Source organism: Equus asinus, chromosome 5 (genome assembly GCF_041296235.1).
Source record: "Equus asinus isolate D_3611 breed Donkey chromosome 5, EquAss-T2T_v2, whole genome shotgun sequence".
Taxonomy (NCBI): domain Eukaryota; kingdom Metazoa; phylum Chordata; class Mammalia; order Perissodactyla; family Equidae; genus Equus; species Equus asinus.
Window position 1 is genome coordinate 82784300 of NC_091794.1, and position 21425 is coordinate 82805724.

The following is a 21425-nucleotide window of genomic DNA, read 5'->3' on the forward strand; positions in this document are numbered from 1 at the left end:
ACACCTCCTGAATTACAGGAGCTAGCCCAATATCACTCTAATAACACCCCTCTTTGAGACCTAAATAGCCCTAGTTGATTTCTGTTACTTGCAACTTTATGATTATATTGAATGTAGTCAGAGCCCATATGGGAAGGAGAAAAGTAACTGGGAGATGAAGCTATAAGGTAGGACTAGATATAATGGGGGCTCTTAAGTGCCAGGCTTTGGTTTCTAACTGGAGTAGTGGTTGTGGGGTGGAGATGAGAGGAAACCATCAACATTCCACAGAATCACTAAAACTTTAATAAAACTTTACCGGAATGAAAAATGAAGATGTACAAAATCACTGTGGTCCTGACCTTGGTGCTCAGTTTTCACAACATAATAAACAATGTTAGCTAATTAATTAATGCTCTCATTCACTAATTAATGTTTATTAATTAGAAAGTCATGTCCTACCTCTTTTCCGTCTCCCGCCATGTGTTAACTATAACTCACTAACATAATCATCCCGGAAAATGCTACATATGGTCAGTTGATCATCTACAATAGATCCTGCCATCTTAAGTACCATGACTTAACTGTCAGTTTTCCTCCATTCCGAACAAAAGGGTTGCAGCCAAGATTATATTTGCTAAGGCAGGTGGATCAGTCTCTTTAAGGGAACTCTCATTCTTCAGAGGGTTCCATCCTCAGAAATCAGGGACTGGAACAGTTGGTGGAGAGATGTCTTCTCCTTTTCCAGCTGAGGCTTTGGTGGCTTGGCTGCTATTTGGTAAAATGCAGACCTCTCTTTGGTTTCAGAGACAGCAAGTCCTGCTCTTTTTGGGACGCAGCTCAGCTGGTACTTCTAGACTATGTTATTAGGATAAAAAGCTGATACTTCTTTGACGGCTGATATGGCTGTTGGTCCAGGAGATGCTTCAGCACCAGATATGGCTCCTACAGTTCTGTATCTTGCTGAGGGAAAATAAATTGGTCCAACCTCTATGAAGGTCAATTTGGCAGTATCCATCATACATATGCACATACTCTCTAACACAGAAATTCCAGTTCTAGGAATTTACCCTGCACGTATGCCTACACGTGAGAAATGAAAATGTACAAGACTATTCACTGCAACATTATATAAACAAAAAGTTGAAAATCCAAAGTCCATCCACTGTGAACGGGCTAAATAAATTACATTCAAGTCATGGAATACTACGCAGCTATAAAAAACAATAAGTAGGCACTTTATCTACAGATGTGGAATGACCTCCATGATATATGGTTAAGTAATAAAAGTAATGTGCAGATGTGTTTGTATAGGAGGCTGCCATTTATGCTTAAAAAGAAAAACTGTATATTTGTATTGTCTTGGATTTAAATAGAAAAATCTCTGGAAGAGTACACCAAAAAATCAGTTACAAAAAATGGTTGCCTCTAGGGAGAAATTTGTGGTGAGCGAAGGAACAAGGAGGCTTTTCACTTATATAGCTGTCTGTGCCTTTTGAACTTTATACCATGTGAAAGTTTTCCCCATTAAAAAAAAAATAAAATTTTAATTAAAAAAATAGGGGTGGTGATATTTTAAACAGTAGTTCCCAAATGCTGGTCTGTAAATCAGTGAACGCTCAGGAAGAATAACTTATTAATCTACCATGAAATCAGAAAAATAATAATAATGTGTGAATTTTCCATATTGCTGAATTTAATTCAAAGGACCATCCTTTATTTGTAAGCACTTTGTATGGAGGTGTTAGTAGATAGCAGCTATCAACATACTGTTTATTTACACGATAGGCAAAATGAAAAGTTGGCATCATAATAGTAATTCTGCAAATTTAGAGTCCTGAAATTTAAAAGTGTAGAATCATTGATTTAGACTTGGCTTTTGTTTTTATGTTGAATAATCTGCTTTTACACACTATTTCGGAAGGCATTCCTCCTGTGTATTTCATGGTGTCGGGTAAGTGATGAGTTATAGCTGAAGGCTTTTCCACATTCATTACATTCATAAGGTTTTTCTCCTGTGTGATGTCTCTGATGTTTCTTGAAGGATGAATCATGCCTGTAGGCTTTCCCACAGCGGCTGCATTCATATGCCTTCACTCCTGTATGAACAGTTTTATGGTTGCTGAGGTGTATCCTCTGCCTAAAGGCTTTCCCACATTCCTTACATTTGTAGGGTCTCTCCCCGGTGTGGATTCTCTGGTGATGCGTTAGATACGCTCTATGACTAAAGGTTTTACAACATGCAGTGCATGCATAGGGCTTCTCCCCAGTATGAATTCTTATATGTTCACTAAGGTGTCTAACCTGTCGAAAGGTTTTCCCACATTCATGGCACGTAAAGGGTTTCTCTCCAGAATGAGTTCTCAAATGTTGGATCAAGCTAATGTTCTGGCTGAAAGCTTTCTGACATTTATCACATACATAGGGTTTCTCCCCAGTGTGAGTTCTGTGATGCTGATTGAGAGATGAGCGATGTCTGAAGGTTTTGCCACATTCTTCACATTCAAAGGGTTTCTCACCAGTATGGATTCTCTGGTGTGTCGTAAGGGATGCACTTTGACTAAAGGCCCTTCCACATTCCTTACATCTGAAAGGTTTCTCACCAGTATGAATTCTCATGTGTTCAGTGAGGTGAATGGGTTGTTTGAAGATTTTTTCACATATAGTACATTCATAAGTTTTTGTTCTTATGTAACTTGTTGGATGATTAATCATATCTAATTTGAATCTGTTCCTCTTTCTAAGTGTGTCACATTTACGGTGCCTCTGTTTTATGACAACATTTGAACTCACAACGTTTTCCCCAAATTTGTTAGTTTCTTGGCCTCTCTTCTTGTGGATTGAGATGGCTTGACTCACGTCTCTTCTATGAGTTTCCTGGTGCCTTTCTAACTCATCATCACATTTGGAGACTTTTCTCAATGTAGAATAAATGACATCATCCCTCATGAGCCTTTCCATCATAATGCCATGACATAACTCTTCCTGTAAAATGTCATTCTTTGCAATTGATATATTGGTTTCTGGTTTACTCTTCAAGTCTGGAGGAAATGGAAAAAATGCAAATAACTCATATTCATTATGCTTTGAAAAATCAATTATTGTAGTGGGTGTGGAATAGAGATATAGATACTAATACATATAAAGTACAGGAGGTTTTTATTATATTTAAATATGGCTAGGCAACCCAGAGAGGTAGTGGGAAATTAAGAAACAGTGAACATGGTAAAAGTGTGATTTTATATGTAGAGAAAATGTGAGCATTTTAGTCCTGCTCTTTCTCATAATACTAAATAATGAAATTTCAGAGCTATGTCTTAATAATACATCTCTTTAATCGACAACTACTTTTAGAAAACAATTTCAGAAAGATAAAAAGATGTCCTTCTCCTCACTCCAGCAGTAGAAAGAGAGACACTAGTACAAAAAATAACGTTCAAAATAAGAACATTCACAAGAACGTTAAGCTGTCTTTCATTGAAACTTGTATTACTATTTACACATTGCTGTTTCCTATGGTCATTAATCTGTCCCTGGAAGTGTTATTTATGTAAAGGAGACCAAAAAAACCCAGACTGCTATGTTGCTACTGGTGCTATGTTCTATGAAAACATCCTCTAACCTTCAAAATTCTGACTGTTTTTCTCACTTGCTAATTTGTTGTACCCATCACTAGTATTTCAACTGACTGCTCCATATTCCTGAAAGGTATAACTTATTTAGGAGTTTTTGGTCAACACAAAAGGATCATTAGCGCTTCCAAATTCCAAATGAACAGAGGCAATAATAGAGTCTGTGTTCTCCTGGCCCCTCATTCTGGTCCTGAGTAGGGGAGGAGGGAGAGAAGACAGGGAAAGAGAGAGGAAGCATCAGTGTCCCCCTCCCCAGTTCAATATCCAAGCTGAATCAGGCCCAAGCTCGAGCAGAAGAGAAGATTTAACTTTGAACAAAGTTGGCAGTTTTTACTATTGCATTGAACTAAACATTTTACTAAAATCAGACTGTCTTATTATTTAAAAGGACTAGGCCATCTATGGGATCTCATCAAGATTTCATCCAGAGACAGGCAAAGAACATTCAGGGTAGCTTTTGTTATTACTTTCATTATTATAAGCTGAAGAAGAAAAAACCCAGGAGGAGAGACAAAAAAAATTACTGGAATTAATAACAGAGTGAAACAAGGTGGCTGGCTATAAGAGCAATACACAAAATCAATTGTGTTATTACATACCAGCAACAAACAGAAAATGTAATTTAAAAAAATACACCATCTACAATAGCAACAAACTATAAGGTCTGCAAGATCAATCTAGCAAAAAAGATGTAATATGTACAAGACCTTTATGGGGAAAATCCTAAAACTTTTTTGGAAAAAAAATTAGGAAATTATCAATAAATGGAGCAATATACCCTGTTTTGGGATAGAAGGACTCAATACCATAATAGTAATTCCCCCAAAAATTGATCTATAAATTTGATTCTATTCCAATCAAAATACCACCAGAGTATTTGTGTGTGTGTGTAATTTGATGCACTCATTACACAATTTGTATGGAAAAACAAGGGGCTAGGAACAGCCAGGACAATTCTGAAGAACAAGGTAGGAGAACCACCTCTACCAGATATTGAGTTCCACTATGAAATACAGTAATTAAGATAGCCCGGCATTAGAGTGGGGATAAAAAAATAGAAAAGTGGAACAGAATAGAGAGAGCCCAGAAACAGACCCAAGCATAGAAGGAAACTTGACAGGTGACAGTGGCATTAACTATTAAACAAAGGGTTCCTGGACTGATTATCCACATGGAAAAAGTTAAATTAGATCCTCAGCTCACACTACATACAAAATAAATTCCAGGTGAATCAAACCTAATTAAACATAAATATGAAAAGCAAAATTTTAAAAATACAGGATAATATATCGTATATATATATTTCTATAAATCAATAAGAAAAGATAAGCAATAATAGAACAATTGGCAAAGGATATAAACAAGTAATTTACAGAAGAGAAATCCTAGATGGATGGTCAATAAACATGAAAAATATGCTTCCCTTCATTAGTATTCAGGAAAATAAAAGAAACAAGATACGATATTCACCTCCTGCCTTTACAAAACTTTTAAAGTTTTGCAATGCCAAGTCTCAACAACGATGCTGAGTTCTGGAAACTCCTAAAACCTGCTGTTGGGAGTTCAAACTGGTGCAACTGCTTTGAAGAGCAATTTGGTAACACCCAGCAAAACAAAGCTGCAGAGACTCCATGAGCCAACTATCTTGCTTCTACCAAATCTCTCCAGGAAACACTTACATAGGTACACAAGAAGATATATACATGAAGATTTACTGCAGCATCTCTGTAACCCCCAAATTTGGTAACAGTACCATTGTCTATCAACAGAAAAACGGAGAAATAAATTGTGGTTTATTAATTCAATGGAAATGAATGAACTAGAACAACACGGATAAACATCAACAGTGTTGAATGAGAAAAGCAAGTGGAAGAAGTGTATATACCAATTTTTAAAGAATAAAAACATGCAAAACCATGCTATATATTGTTTAGGGATATACACATGTAATAAAAGTAGGAAGACACATGGAATGGTGATATTTCAAATCAGAAGAGTTGGTTATTTCAAAAGGTCGGGGCGGGGGGACAGCAGGGTGAACTCTGTTTTATTTCTTAATCTAGGTGGAAACTACATAGGAATTTGTTATAATGTTCTCTATGCCTTTATGAATGTCTAAAATATTTCATAATAAAAGCAAAGTGTAAGGAGATTGTTAAAGACCACTGATTTGGTGAGAAGGAATCCTGTAATTTCTCTTGCAGGAGTTTTCGTAAAGTAGTTGTTACAAAAAATTAAGATGTGTGAGTTAAAATGAGTGAAAGAATTGAAAATGGGATTGTAAAATGAAATTGGTGAGAAGTGGAAATAGAATCCAAGAAAGAAAATTAAAGCTTTGTAGAATGCGAGGACAGTCCTGAAAAGAGATCTGTCTTCTGTGGGAAAAGACCATGGACATGTGACTGCTTAGAGAAAGGAGCTTCTGATTGGCAGACTTTAGGACACTGAAGAAAGAGGGGAAATCAAGTTTAACCTTAAAAAGATAAGACTTCTCTTCCCTCCAACTCCAGAGAGACTTTTGCAAGGGTAAGTGAGGAAAGGGGTGACAGAGGGAGGGGTGAAATTGGGTTTAGGACATGCCCTGTCCAGTCTCAGCCTTCCCCACGGCCTAGGAAGGCTTGGAGCACTCTGGCCTATATATTAAAAGGTACCATTTCCCCTGGTCTCACCTGAACTGGGATCTCCTGAGCCTTCTTTCTCTGTTATCCATGGCTCTTCTCCTTTCTCCAACAGGGAAATCACGCTAGGTTTGGAAAGTTGATATCCTGCTTATGGAGTTAAAAAAGAATATGAATGCTTATGTTTCAGTCTAAGAACCATCCCCAGAATTTAGTTCCAGTCCTCTGGTATTCAGGGTCTCTGAAATGGAAAGGGCAACACAGCATGTCTCTCTATTGTAGCTCTACAAAGTAAAACTGTTCCCCAAGGAAGGAGAATCAGCTATGCCCCGGCTTGATCTTCAAAATGAGACATCTCTAATATAGAACCCAAAGCCAAGCTCCAGGGAATCCACAACACTTAATGATGTAGAAATAATGACTCTTCTATAATGGGCAGGTTTCTGGATGTATGTTTCACCCATCCTTACCCACTGAGACCAGGTTCCCATAGTTCTCCAGCATCACCTCCCGGTACAGATTCCGGTGACCAGGGGCCAGCTGCCCCCACTCCTCCTGGGTGAAGTCCACAGATATGTCCTTGAAGGTCAACAGTTCCTAGAACATCAAATATGATCCTTTTCAGCCAGAGACCACCTCCATCGAGGTCCAAGGAGTTCTGATGGTATTCTAAGTTCTGCGAGAGGCTAAACCAGTTTTACTGGGAGCCTCCTCTGGATCTATTTGGAGATTACTATCAATAATTAAATAAGTAGAAGGACAGATGGTCATAAGCGCCTTAGAAAAAAATTAAGCAGGATAAGGGGAAGGGAGAGACATAGTGAGGGGAAGGATGATCTTTTATGTAGGGTAGCTGGGAAGACCTCTCTAAAAGGGGTCCAGAGATATGAATTCAGTGAGGGAGAGTCATATGGAAATGTGAGGGGAGAGTGTTCCAGGCAGGTACAAAGGACCTAAGGTGAGAGCATCCTTGGCTTGTCTGGGAAACAGGAAGGCCTGAGGCAGGTTAATGAAGCGGAGAGTGGAAGAAAATGAGATCAGAGAGGTTGGGGCAGGAGAGAGAGAGAGACTTTTAACATTTACTGTATGTATTATAGAATTACAAGACCATTGCATCCTTGCTGAGCTTAAATTCTGGGGCCCTGCTGGAGTTTAATGCAAAGATGAACAAAACTGCCTGGAACTATAGTCTAACCCCTTCCTGGCTCAAATACTGAAAAGATAAAAAAAGGTCAGCTCCTCAGCAGTGGTGGCATGGGGCACTGGTACCTGGGTTAATCCCAGAAGTAAAGGGAATCATATTAAAGCTGTATTTCACCCAGAGCTCAGCCCAGCTCTAGGAAGAATATGAGTAATCAGACTTTCACCTTAACCACCAAACAGAGGAAAGGGCTTAGAGCGTCTAGGAAATAAACAGAACAGAACAAACAATGTATATATATCTATATATATACACACTTCATCCTCCACTGTTCTTTTATACACAATATTGGAACTACGCTAAAAAAAATATTACACATGTGAAGAAGGAAGAAAATCTGACCTGTAATCAAGAAAATAAAAATCCACAGAAGCCGATCTACAGGTGACCGAATCTTTGGAATTAGCAGACAAGAAATTTAAAGTAACTATTAAAATAGGTTAAATAATTTACAATGAAATATGGAGAGAATAGGTGAAGACATGGGGATTTGAGGAGATAAAGAACTAAATAAAAATTCTACAATTGAAAAAAACAATATCTGAAAGATCCATTGGATGGGCTTCACGGTAGATTGGACTCTGATGAAGACAAAATCAGTGGAACTTGAGGCAAGTCCATAGATATTATTCAAACTGAAGCAGAAAGAGAAAAAAAACCTGAGATAATATCAAATAGTCTAATATACATGTAATTAGAATCTTAGAAGGAGATGAGAGAATGGCCAGAAAAAATTTTCGAAGAAATAAAGGCTGAAAAACTTCCAAATTTGATGGAAAAAAACTCAACCCACAGATCCAAGAAGCTCAGAAAACCCCAAAAAGAATAAATTCAAAGAAAACCACACAACGCACATCATAGTAAAAATGCTGAAGAGCAAAGATAAAAGGGAAGATCGTAAAAGTAGTCAAAAGAAGATAGGAAAGGACAAACAAAAAAACCAAGAAAGAATAGTTGGTATTAAAAAAAAAAACCAAGCAGACACATCACACGTAAGGAAAGAGTAAGAACAGCAGCTGACTTATCCAAAATAACATGAGTTAAAAGATAATGGACCATCTTTAAAGTGCTTAAAAGAACAAGTGGGGTCAACCTAGAATTCCATATGCGGTAAAAGATTCTCCTTTAGGAATAGAATATAGAGACATCTGTAGATCCACAAAAGCTGTGAGAATCTAACATCAGAACACTCACGCTACAAGAAATGCTAAACGACCTTGTTAAGCTGAAGGGAAATGATACCAGATAGAACGTGGAACTAAAGGAAAAGTGCCTGAATTGGCAAATAGTTGGGCAAATATGAAACACTCATTTTTTTTCCTTCTCTTAATTTTTTTTTTTTTGAGGAAGAGTAGCCCTGAGCTAACATCTGCTGCCAATCCTCCTCTTTTTGCTGAGGAAGATTGGCCCTGAGCTAACATCCGTGCCCATTTTCCTCTGCTTTATATGTGGGACACCTACCACAGTGTGGCTTTTGCCAAAGGCACCATGTCCGCACCCGGGATCCGAACTGGTGAACCCCAGGCCACCGAAGCGGAACGTGTGCACTTAACCACTGCACCACCGGGCCAGCCCCTCCTTCTCTTAATTTTTTTATGAAACAATTTACTGTTAAAAGCAAAAATAAAAACAATGTATTGTGGGGTTTATAATATGCAAAGTGAAATGTATGATCGCAATACACAAGGACAGGAAAGAGTGAATGGAAATATAAGGAATTCATATATATGTGAAACAGTATGATAATTCAACTGTGATATGTCAAAAATGCCTATGTTAATGGCTAGGGAAACCACTAAAAACAAATCAAGGAAGTATAGCTAAAAAGTCCTTAGAGGACATAAAACGGAATACTAAAAAACTACGCAATCCAAAAGAAGGCAGAGGAGGAGGAATGAAGAAGAATAGATGGGACAAACAGCAAACGAGAACAAGAATATACGCTTAAATCCCACCCTATCAATGATCATGTTAACTGTTACTGTTTGTTGTATCCCCTTACACGGACAAAACATGTTAGGACTAAACATGTTCGTTTAGTCCATTTACCTGGGCTAAACAAGCAAGACCCAGCTATGTTTAAGAAGGTCACACTTTAAATATAAAGATGCAGATAGGTAAAAGCAAAAGAATGAAAAAGGCTATATCATACAAGCAATAACAAAGAGAACACTGGAGGAGCAATATTAAATCAGACAAAGAAGACTTAGGAAAAGGAGCATTACTAGGCATAAAGAGAGACATTTCATTACGATAAGGGTCAGTTCATCAAGAAGACAACAACCCTATGCATTTATGCATCTGATAACAGAGCTTTAAAACAAATAAAACAGAACTGACAGAACTACCGAGAGATACAGACAAAACCACAATGATTTAGACATTTTAACATTCCTCTCTCAGTAACCTCTACAACATGTAGACAAAAACTCATCAAGGATATAGATCTGAACAACCTATCGACCAACTTAACCTAATTGACATTTAAACAATATACCTTACAACTGCAGAATATACATTTTTTTTAACTAGACATTTTATTTTGCGATAATTGTAGATTTACATGAAGTTGTAAGAAATAACAGAGGTCCTAGGTACTCTCTACAGGGGGCAAAGCAGAGTTTTAATTGGAAAGGGGCCTGAGGGAACTTTCCGAGATGGTGGAAATATTCCATGACTTGATTTGGCTGAATAGAACTGTATGCATTCTTAAGTGTATTTTCCTATATGCAAATTATACCTTAATTTAAAAAAATTTAATCTTTTCCCAGTGCTAAGAATCCCATTAGTTTTTGATAAATGCCAGGAAAGTGAGAAATTCCAGGTAAGTGGAATGCAGAAACAAGGTAACTCTTTAAATAATGAGACCATTATTATTTCTTCCATATTACTATAAATAACTCTGGAATGCATTTCAATCCTAGAAGGCATTAGCATCTGAATTAGCTGAGGAAACCAAGATTGTAAATGGCTAAAAAAATTGCCCCAGATCACCAAGCAAGTAAACAAAAGAGAGAATTCAAATTGTGTACTGTCTAATTTCAGAACCCAAGTTCTTTTGATTTAAAACTCTTCTGTCCTCGAATAACGTCTCCTCTTTAATAAGAGTCTTCCTTTCTCATTTACTCTACAATTTTCCTTCTATTTCACTTGTGCTTCCACCAGGCAGTGAGGACACCATTTTCAAAAGTCTGTTGTACCCGCCCCGCCTGTCTAACGCGTGCGCCATGTGGCCTGCCCATTTCTTCTCCACTCACTTCTCTGTCGGTTGCAGTATGACTTCTGCTGCCAATACCACACTAAGGGGCACCTCAAGAAGTTCACCAGTGATCTGTGTACATCACTAAGAATGTCAGAACTTCCTTCTCACTTACAAAGTTTGCTTTTGAGTACAAAATACTCCCCCAAATTGAAGTTTATCTTAGATCCCCAAGGTATCTGTTGGTTTTGAGGGGCTAGAATTCTATCACTCATTTTGTTTTCTCTACAGAAACTGGCACAATGTTAGATGCAGATGTTGGCCAGAAACAAGAGTTACAACAACTGAAATGATACAGAGAAGGTTAGCATGGCACCTGGCCTAAGGATGACATGCAAATCTGTGAAGCATTCCATATTTTTGATAATGTTATATGTCACTTTTATCTCAATTAAAAAAAAGAAAGAAACAAGAGTTACACAGAGGGAGGCCACGTGAGTAGGGAAATTGCCACCACTGTGGCTCGCTTTTCTGTATGAGAACATCTTGCACTGAGCTCCCTAGGTTGAATTTGTTAGGCTCAACACCCTCTTCTTCTTCAAAAAAGGCAAGTTATAGCCTTAAAAACCAAGAAGCAGGGCCTGGCCCCGTGGCCAAGTGGTTAGGTTTGTGCACTCTGCTTCAGTGGTCCAGGGTTTCACTGGTTCGGATCCTGGGCGCAGACCTAGCACCACTCGTCAAGCCATGCTGAAGTGGCGTCCCACATGCCACAACTAGAAGGACCCACAACTAAAAAATCACACAACTATGTACCAGGGGGCTTTGGGGAGAAGAAGGAAAAATAAAAATCTTTTAAAAAACAAAAACCAAGAAGCATGTCAAGAAAATGAGAGGGAACTCCAACCCACCTGGGATTTTGCTGTCAGGGGCCCAGAGGTCACTTCATCCTTTAAACTTTCTCCCTGGGTCTCATCAGCATCTGGAGACAGCAGAGCTGGGGAAGGAGAAGAGCCATGAGGTTTGCATCTCGCCAAAACCCCCAAACAGAAAAAGTGTCCTGCTTTTCTATTTCTATGCAGGTCTATTCAAGAGACTTGCTGAACGTGGCTCCTCTCTCAACACATTCACAAAGAGGGACATTTGGAGCAACACAAGAACAGCCCAAAGCCTCCTTAATGAGCACCTGCCGTGCACTGCTTCAGGCATCAATGTCTCCCAATGGTCAGTGCTGGTCCAAAAGCACAGATCTACCAGGCTTCTCCTTTGACTAAAGGTTTGAGACAAGAAGGAGAAATCCAAACACTCTCCTGTGGACTAAAAGACATTGGTTTCCTCTAACCACTGTCCCCTTCATATGTGGGACACATACACCCATCACATTCTTAACTCTGTTAGACTAGTGTGCTGTGAACGACTCTTCAAGGTACCCACTTTTGTATCCGTTCCCCAAATCTTCTATAAAAAACTTAGCCATCCTTCAAGGCCCAATTCAGTGCCATCTGCTTTGTGACAATTTCTCAGATAAGTACAGTCAGAAGAACGTTTCTTGTCTCGTGTATTCCCAAAGAACGTCACCATAGCGTTGTCTTAGGCTACCTTCCATTATTGCGATCTGGGTACATGACTATCTCCATCAATTAGGAATTAGCATTAGAGATCATCATCCATTTTTCCGGCTCTCAAGATGCTTAGCAAAGTCCCTGCCTGACACAGCTAGAACACAATAAATGTGGCTGAGTTTGAAGTGTTAAAGGTATTTACCAAGAGACCACACGAGACACATGAATTCCTGTCCATCCATCCTCACCAGACCACTAAATAACATGTAATCTTCAACATGTTTCCCCAGTGAACCCATATATTTCAAGGTAAAATGAGAGTAATCAAGTGTCATTTCTTCCTCTCAGCAAAAGATGAAAAGAAAGAACTGATACTTGTGAAAAAGACTGGTTTAGGGCTAAAATGACTGCAACTTGTGAAGGAAAACCACTGGAGGGCTTAAGAGGGAAGAAACCTTTGACCCCACTGTTGGTGAATCCCATTCACACACCAGGAGCCGCTGGTGGGGAACACACCTGCATGCTGTCTTCCTGCTGTGTGTTGTAATTGAGGACAGGAGATGGGAACAGCACGGTACACGTGTCGCAAGGAGCTTGTGCTGAGAGCCCAACAACATTTCCCTCACAGCTATCCTCTTCCCAAAAGCCACAAGCATGCACCCCAAAGACCCGCTTTCCCCCAATTTTCTCCCCAAGAGACCACCTCAAGGAAGTGTGTACTGACCTTTTCACACACAAATGAGACCTCCCTCCTCCCTCTCCGTCCCCTCCATCAGTCTATTCTCACCTTCTCCTTCAAACATCTTAGTCACGTCGTCCCACAGGGGCGCCCCCTCCTTGGCCATCTTTGGATGGTGCAACTTCACCCAGGTGCTGGCCTCGGCGGGCAGGGTGATCAGGAGCCGCTGCAGCATGATGACACCCAAGCGATTGGGCTGGTCCACTTCTGGTGAGGAAACTGCTAGAACCTCTCCTGAGAGGCTTCACAGCTGTGTGGTCCTCCTCTGATCACAATCCCCTGCCCTGAAGACTTTGGTGTGTCCCTGTAGCACCAGAACCCGGGGGCTCCTACAGGCTGATGTGACTTCAACAACTCTGAAAAACTGACTCCCCTCTTAAATTAAGTACCGCCTCCGTGGGAGGCAGCCAGCCAAGCAGGTTTGAGGGCATGCCTCTATATTCTTCTGGAGGAGCAAAAGGCAGGAGAGGAGGGATCCAGAAGGGTCGGTCAGACAGCGGGAACTCCAGAACTTGCAGAGATAATATTTAAAACTGCAAAAGATCCAAAAACAAAGATTTGGCATCAATGTGGGAATAAACATAATCAATGCTCTTGGATGTGGCTCATTCTCCCAGTCCCACACATCCATACACAAATAGCCAAAGATACACAAACACGCACAGACCGTGCCTTGACTCCCCTCTTTGTATGCTGCAGGCAACTTCTGCCTAGATACAGACTTGGGATTTAAGAGCGCAGGCTTTGAAATCAGACAGCCTGGGTTAGAATCCTGACCCTTGCACTTAAAAGCTCTAAGCCATTTCATCTTTCTGAGCTTCAGTTTCTTCATCTATAAAATGGGGATAATAATTGCACTTCATGGGGTTGCAACGTTGACTAATTGAGACAATGTCGAGCATACAGTAAACCCCTAATAGACATTATAAACTTTTTGCTTTAACACTGTATCATAGTGCTATCTTTTTAAGTTATTTTTAAAAGCAATTAGAGATCTAAATTTAAAGTTCATTTCAAGTATCTCAACTGACAGAATAATCACACAGCTGCATTTTCACATGGGCGAGCGGTGACAGACACGTCACCAGCCACGCAGATGCCCAGCAGCTGGTGAGTCCTTCTGACCCCTCTGTTAAGATGCATCCTGGTTTCAGAAATGTTAAAATAGGGGGAGAGAGGTATGTCTTCAAATGGAGGAAACATAGGACTTCCAATCCAACGAGGACTACACAGAACGGTTTGAACAGGCAAATCTGGAAACAGCCCAAATCCATCCTCTCGTCCAAGCCTCCGGCATCTGAGCAGCTGCCTCCCAGTGACCAGGTCCAGTGTAGGCGGGGCCCGAAGCACAGTCCTAGCTCCGTGGAAAGGGAGCCGGCCCAACTTTTTTAAGTTTGTGAGGAAAGGCTTATGGGCTCCTTTTTTTTTTTTTTTTTTTTTTTTTGTCTTCCCAGCTGTGACCGATCCAGAGAAAGGAGCTGCATCCTACACTGGATTGGAGCAGTGGAAAATACCCTGCCCCTGAATATGTAAAAAGTCAATGTCCTGTTACAAAGTGAAGAAACTTTCGCATCTTGCTTATGGAACGGCTAATGCCCCAGAAGCTTCCTTTCGCAGATGCCCCTTCTGACTGCTCCCAGCCGCGCCTCCCTCGGACATGGAGACTGCAAACACACAGCGTGGCCTCCTACTCACCAGATCGGCCTCGAACGCTGCTAGGACCAGAGATGGGGGCGTGAGAGCGCCCTTTCTTGAAGCTTTCAGCTCCAGACGGTGTCTCTTTAGAGTAACTGATTTTGCTCTCTCCCAGCCTTTCAGAGACAGACCACATCCCCCACTCAACACAATGATGCTTCAAAAAACGCCCACCGTTCACGTAGGCTTGCTTCGGGAGCCCAGAGGACCCTCAGCCTGAGAAGTGGACGTGGGTCTTTTCCAAATTCCCAACGAGAGGCGGCCTCGGGCGGGGGCTGCGGCACCAGATCCACCCCCCCCCCAGGTGGCCTTTCCCAGCAGCACCCCCGGGAGTGGAGCTCGGGGGGCCGCCCCGGGAGGGATGCCCTGACCCCGCTCCCCGCAGACCCAGGCGAGGATGCACCCGGCCGGCGGCGGCCAGGCCCCCCGGGCGCCCCGCCTCTTGGGCCGCAGCCCGGCGTCTCCGGGCGCCTCAGTCCTTCCGACGCGCGTGGCCGCTGCCGCGCTGCCGGTCGCCCTCGCGCCGGCCCCCGTGGGCCTCGGGGTGCGGCCCACCCCCGCGGCCCCGCGGCTCCCGGCCCAGCGGCCGCGCGTCTTCCGGCGGGCTCGGCGCCCCGCGGCCCGCTCCGCCCCCGGCGGCCGCCCCAGCCCGCCCTCGCCGGGATGCAGGGCGCTGCCGAAAACCCGGCACCGGACGCGGCGGAACGCGCCCCTGGGCACGCGCACCCCCGGGGCTGCCCAGACCCAGGGGCGGAGGCCACGGGGCGGACCGCCCTGTTTGCTGACTGGGGTCCCGGGGGACCACGTGGCCGGCCAGTGCTTCCGGTGGGGAAGCCCTTTCTCTGTCATTCATTCATTCATTCATTCACTGACAACTATCTTCCCAGTGCCTACCTCTGCACTCATTGTTACAGGCTCTGAGGATACAGCAGTGTTCAAAACGCAGGCCCGGCTTTCTGGGATCGTAATTCTGGCAAAATTAAATACTCGATAATTATAAACAGAAAATTAGATAGGTGATACCCCAGGTGACGGTAAGGGCTATGAGGAAAAAGGAAGCAGCCTATGGAGATGGGGGTAGAGGATGACTGGAGTTCCTCTTTCTGATCATAGTAGGCTAGGATATTTATATGAACCCATTTCAAAAAACAATAAAATTTAAAAATAAAAGTCTGGAATATCTATTTTTAATGTTCTCAAAGGAGTGTATTAGTTTGCTAGGGCTGCCATAACAAAACACCACCGACTCGGGGCCTTAAACAAGAGAAATTTATTTTCTCACAGTTCTGGAGGCTAGAAGGCCAGGATCCGGGTCTCAGCAGGGTTAGTTTCTCCTGAGACCTTTCTCCTTGCCTTGCAAATAACTACCTTTTCCTTGTGTCCTCACGTGGTTTTTCCTCTGTGTGTTTGCATGACCCTGGTGTCTCTGTGTCCAAACTTCCTCTTCTTGGAAGGTCAGATTGGCTTAGAGCATACCCTAATGCCTCGTTCTAACTTAATCACCTCTTCAAAGTGATTTAAGTTTGTGAAAATTAATAAACAGAAACCTCATTTAAAATGGAGTCCGGAGGCCAGAAGAGGGAGCTTTCATGCCCTACGACAGGGCAGAGCTCAAGAGAAAGAAGAAAGACTTCGTTTTCTTGCCTGGCGAGAGCTTAGCCAATGAGACAGTCACACTCGGCCAGTGAAAAGCTACTACGCTTCAAACTTCCAGTCTCCTCCAATGGACTCTTCCTTTACTGTAGCCCTCCTGACTTCCTCTTCCCCTTAATAGAAGTTTCCCCTCCCCTCGCGTCTCAGAACTTGAGGTGGCTGGTCAAGTTGCAGATCTTGAGTTGCAATTCTTTATTGATCCCAAACAAACCCATTTTTGCTGGGGAAATAACTGGCTGCATATTTGTTTAAGGTCAGCAAGTTTAATCACTTAAATATGTGACTTAAATACAGTCACATTCTGAGGTACTAGGGGTTAGGGTTTTGACATATGAATTTGGGGGTAAGGGGACTGGACACAATTCAGCCATAACAATCGAGAGATGGCAGGATAGTAGGGAACTAACAGGCCAAACACTGGAAAGCCAAGATCCAAGATAGTAATCCAACTTGGAAAGAACTTTTGCCCTGAGGTCATTTACCTCACTGAAAAATTATAATCTTCCTTTTGCACTTCAAAAAGAAAAAATAAATAAAACACAATGTGTGGGAATGAAATAGAAAGCCCTCTGTACAATAATTGGGACTCGAAAGGGCTACACCCTTAGGATGAGGATGAATTAGTGGAACAGCAGAGGAATTTACAGGCTGGGGTCAAAATGCCTGTCTCAAGTCTCAGTCTTGGTTTAAGGTGGTCTCTGACTGTGATGCCATCAGATGCCTGGCAAAAGCAAATACAAATCCTCTCTGGAGAAAAGCACTATAACTGTAGGCCTTAAGTTGTTCCTACATATAAGTTTTCATAGAAATATTAAGTACAGAATTAAAGATAACCAGGTACACAAGGAAATTAGACTCTTTTAGTGAGTTTTTCAGCAGAAACACAAACAACAGAAATAGACCTGTGAAGATAATTGCTTTTGGAATTATCAGATGTAAACTATAAAACAATTTATGTTTTCTTTGGTCAAAGAAATGAAAAATAACTCAGTTTTGGCAGGTACCTGGAAACTATAAAAAGTAACAGAACAGATATAATAAACGAAATAGAAATTCTATGACTGAGAAATATAGTAACAAAATGAAGAATTCAGTGGATGCATATAACAGCAGATTAGATATAGTTGAATAGAGAATAAATGAAATGGAAGGTAGGTCAGAAGAGATTATTTAGAATGAAGCATTGAGAAACAAAAGGATGGAATATACAGAAGAGAGAATAAGAGACATCGATGATACTGTGGGAAGATCTAGCATAAGTTTAAGAGGAGAGAAGGTAGGGGAAACAACAGTATTTGAAGAAATAATGGCTGAACATTTTTCAGTACCTATGAAAGCCACCAAAAGACAGATTTAAGAAGCCAAATAACTCTCTAACAGGATAAATAAAAAGAAATCCACACCTAGACGAGTCATAGTGAAACTTCAAAAAACTAAAGACAAAAAAAGAAAATCTTAAGGGTTGTTGTGGTGGCCTTAAAACACGCCCACATCTTCCTCCAATAGGTGGAGACTAATTCCTCTCCCCTTGAATGTGAGGCAGACTCAGTTCTGAAGAAAAGAATGTGGTGGAAGTGATAATGTGTGATTTCAGAAGCTAAGTCTTAAAGGAGGTTGCCACTTCTGCCTTAAACACTCTTTAATTGCTTGCTCTGAGGAAAACCAGCTGAATAACCAGCATCAGTTTGCCAGCCACGTGAGTGAGCCATCTTGGAACTGTACCCTCTAGCTCCAGTCAAGCCTTCAGATAACTCCAACCTTGGCCAACATCTTGACTCCAACCTCATATTGACTGCATCTGAGCCAGAACCTTCCATCTAAGCAGCTTCTGAATTATTGACTCATGAAAAATGTAAGATTAAAAATGTCTATTTTTAGGCCATTAAGTTGTGGTGTTATTTGTTACGCACCAATCACTAACTAATAACAGTGGCAAAATTTGATAACTAACACAAGTGGCATTGTGACAGCTAACTTACCATCAGCAATATTGGAAGTCAGAAGACAGTGCAATGAAATCTTCAATGTGTCGTGAGGAAATAGTTGACAGCCGAGAATTCAATGCAGAGTTAAAAAAAAAATACTTCGGCCGGCCCAGTGGCACAGCAGTTAAGTTCACATGTTCTGCTTCAGCAGCCCAGGGTTCACCGGTTCGGATCCCAGCTGCAGACCTACGCACTGCTTGTCAGGCCATGCTGTGGCAGGCATCCCACATATAACATAGAGGAAGATGGGCACAGATGTTAGCTCAGGGCCAGTCTTCTTCAGCAAAAAGAGGAGGATTGGCAGCAGATGTTAGCTCAGGGCTAATCTTCCTCAAAAAAAAAAAAAGAAAGAAAAGAAACAGACTATAACTACAGACAATGATATCGATGAATCTCACATAGTGTTGAGCAAAAGAAACCAGACACAAAAGAAATACACACTGTGTGATTCCATTTATATAAAGTTCAAAAACAAGTGAAATTAATCTATAGTGCTAGAAGTTACCCTTTGGAAGATAGTGACTGGAAGGGGAGCACAGGAGTGCTTCTGGAACGCTATAATTTCTAATTGTAATCTATGAGCTCGTTACATAGATGTGTTTAATTTTGAAGATTCATCAAAATATTTGTCTACATGAATGTACTTTTCTGTTATAACTTTCAGGGCAACCAAGAAAAGAACAGAAGTATAATATTTAACTTCAAACTAGGAAAGAGGAAGAAACGAAGATAAAATATAATCAACCCCCAAGAGAATAGCAATAAGAAGTGGGGAGTTGTTTTATAGAGGATAATCAAGGAATGTCCCTCTGATGAGATGCTATTTTAATAGAGACCTGAAAGAGGTCAGGAAGTGAGCCACTTTGATAACTGGAGAAAGAGCATCTTCGCAGAAGGTAAAGGCCCTGAGGTGGGAGCATGTGTGGGCATATCACAAACCAGCAAGGAACGCTGTATTGCTTGAAGCAAACTATAATAAGAACATTGGATCTATTCTGAGAGAAATGGGAAACGCTTGAGGGTTTTGAACTTAGAAACAGGATGGTCTGACTTACATTTTAACAGAATGATTTGGGTGCTAGCTGGAGAATGAACTGTGGGGGATACAAGTGAGCAATAATCCAAGTGAGGGAAAATAGTGAACTGGACCAGGTAGTAGCAGTGGAGGTGATGAAAAAGGTACCTTTTGAAGATAGAACCACAGAATTTTCTGATGTATTGAATATAGTTTAGAGAAAGAGGAGTCAAGAATGATTCTGATTGCTAACATTGGTAATACCTGCATTCTCTCGTTTGTTTTCTTTATACCTTGCTGTTTCTCCATAAATGAGCATTTACTTTTTTGTAGCAAGTTAAAAAACCATAAATTGAAATATTGATAGTTTCTATTTTTGAGTGGTTACGGGTACCTAGCATAACAAACCTGTTGTTTAGTGCCTATAAAAATGCCTCTTTACAGGTGGAAAAATAAGATTAAGAAAAATGAAGTAATTTGACTAATATCACAAAATTAGGGAGCTGTTGAGCTGGAATCTGAATATAGACTTTTATGACTCCCGAGTGCAAGCTCTTTAGCACTCTGCTATGAAGGCTTAGGACCTGAGCACCATCTAATATTCAGTGAAAAACAATTGCAATTCCAAAAGCATCTACAACATGAGCCTAATGATGTAAAAGCACAAACAGACAAGAGGACTCGAGAGAACAAAAATGATCTTCTATGTTATTGTTATCCCTGTAATAAAGGATACCAAAGCGTTATTTTAGCCCTAGTGGACTGTGTACTGAATTGTCCAGGTTGGCTTTCCCCATGAAACACCACCTATGAATAAGTATTGCATTTTTAGAAAATTAAAATGAGAGAGAAAGAGAGAAAGTAGAGTGAAAGGGGAGAGGACACACATCCCATAGAGTTGGGAGAAGTAGTGTAGAATATTAAAGTTCATCCAGAAATTTAAGTAGGTATGATATTGTATTAGTCTGCTCAGGCTCCCATAACAGAATAACATAGCCTGGGTGGCTTAAACAATACAAATTTATTTTCCACAGTTCTAGAGGCTGAGAAGTCCAATGTCAAGGTGCCAGCAAGGTAGGTTTCATTCTGAGGGCTCTTCTTTTGGCTTATAGGCAGCGGCCATCTCACTGTGTGCTCATGTGACCTCTTCTTTGAGCTCCACAGGGGAGAGAGAGAGAGAGAGAGCCCTCTGGTGTCTCTTCTTATAAGGGCACTAATCCCATCACAAAGGTCCCACTCTCATGACTCATCTAACTCTATTTATGTCCCAGAGGCCCCATCTCCAAATACCACCACATTGGGGCATTAGGGCTTCAACCTACAAATTTGGGGAAGAAACTTTTAGAAAAATAAAAGTAAATAGAGGAGATTTACCTGTTTTGAAATATATTACATATGTTTCTGTCATCAAAACCATGTCTCATTGGAGAATGTAAAGACACAGATGGATGTCACACACAGCCCAGCCTCCCATCTCAGCAGTTTAACCCAATAGCTGAAGTATAGTTCCTATCCAGCTCTGGGACTGCTTAGCTGTGCAACCTTGGGCATACCACTTATCCTCTCAAATCTTTAGGGTCTTCATTTATAAAATGGGGGTAAATAATAGTACCCACTTCACAGGGATGATGTAGTTCTAAATAAGGTCATCTATGTAGCTGTCCATAGTTTATTTGGCACATACAATCAGTTGAGAAAGGATAACATAGAATGAGGGGCATCTGGATAGTTGACTAGAAATTTGGAAAGCACAAATGTTTGGATCCTCAACTGCGTCGGATGTAAAAACACAAACTCAAAATATAGGAAATAACCTTCTCAGTGATAAGATTCTCAAAAGTTACAAAAATAAATTCTATATAGAGTGATGAGCTACATATAAAAAATGTAAAAATGGAATACACACACGCACAAACAAAACTGGAAGATAATTTGGATGTTTGTGTATCTGAGGGAAATTTTTCTATATGGATCCCTGACACTATTTATTAATTATCTCAATTTACAAATGGAAAAATTGAGTTTCTTTTCTGCCCTCTCTGTGGGGGACCCCTGTTCCCTGGATCCTTTGCCTCTTTTTTGTTTACTTACTTGTTTTGGTGAAGCCCATCCTCCTATACCTTTCTAAGAAAGGGTGCATGGAAGGTAAA

General features: G+C 41.0%; 1 protein-coding gene and 1 non-coding gene across 3 annotated transcripts; one reads left to right on the forward strand and one right to left on the reverse strand.

The window, feature by feature from the left end:
• Positions 1-262: 262 nt before the first annotated feature.
• ZFP69 (ZFP69 zinc finger protein) lies at positions 263-15101 on the reverse strand. 2 transcript variants are annotated; one of them, XM_014828603.3, is made up of 6 exons: positions 14623-15101; positions 12976-13460; positions 11538-11623; positions 6700-6826; positions 6281-6376; positions 263-3020 (listed from the first exon to the last, which is right to left on the reverse strand). In XM_014828603.3, the coding sequence occupies exons 2-6, from the start codon at positions 13100-13102 to the stop codon at positions 1885-1887; spliced, it is 1572 nt and encodes a 523-aa protein (XP_014684089.1). In that variant the 5' UTR covers positions 13103-13460; positions 14623-15101; the 3' UTR covers positions 263-1884. The 2 variants fall into 2 exon arrangements, with proteins under 2 accessions (XP_014684089.1, XP_014684088.1); XM_014828602.3 differs by having other exon boundaries at positions 6281-6379; positions 14623-15021.
• Positions 10947-11051, forward strand: LOC123286179 (U6 spliceosomal RNA). The gene has a single exon (XR_006528451.1). It is a non-coding gene; the product is annotated as a U6 spliceosomal RNA (small nuclear RNA).
• Positions 15102-21425: the final 6324 nt, after the last annotated feature.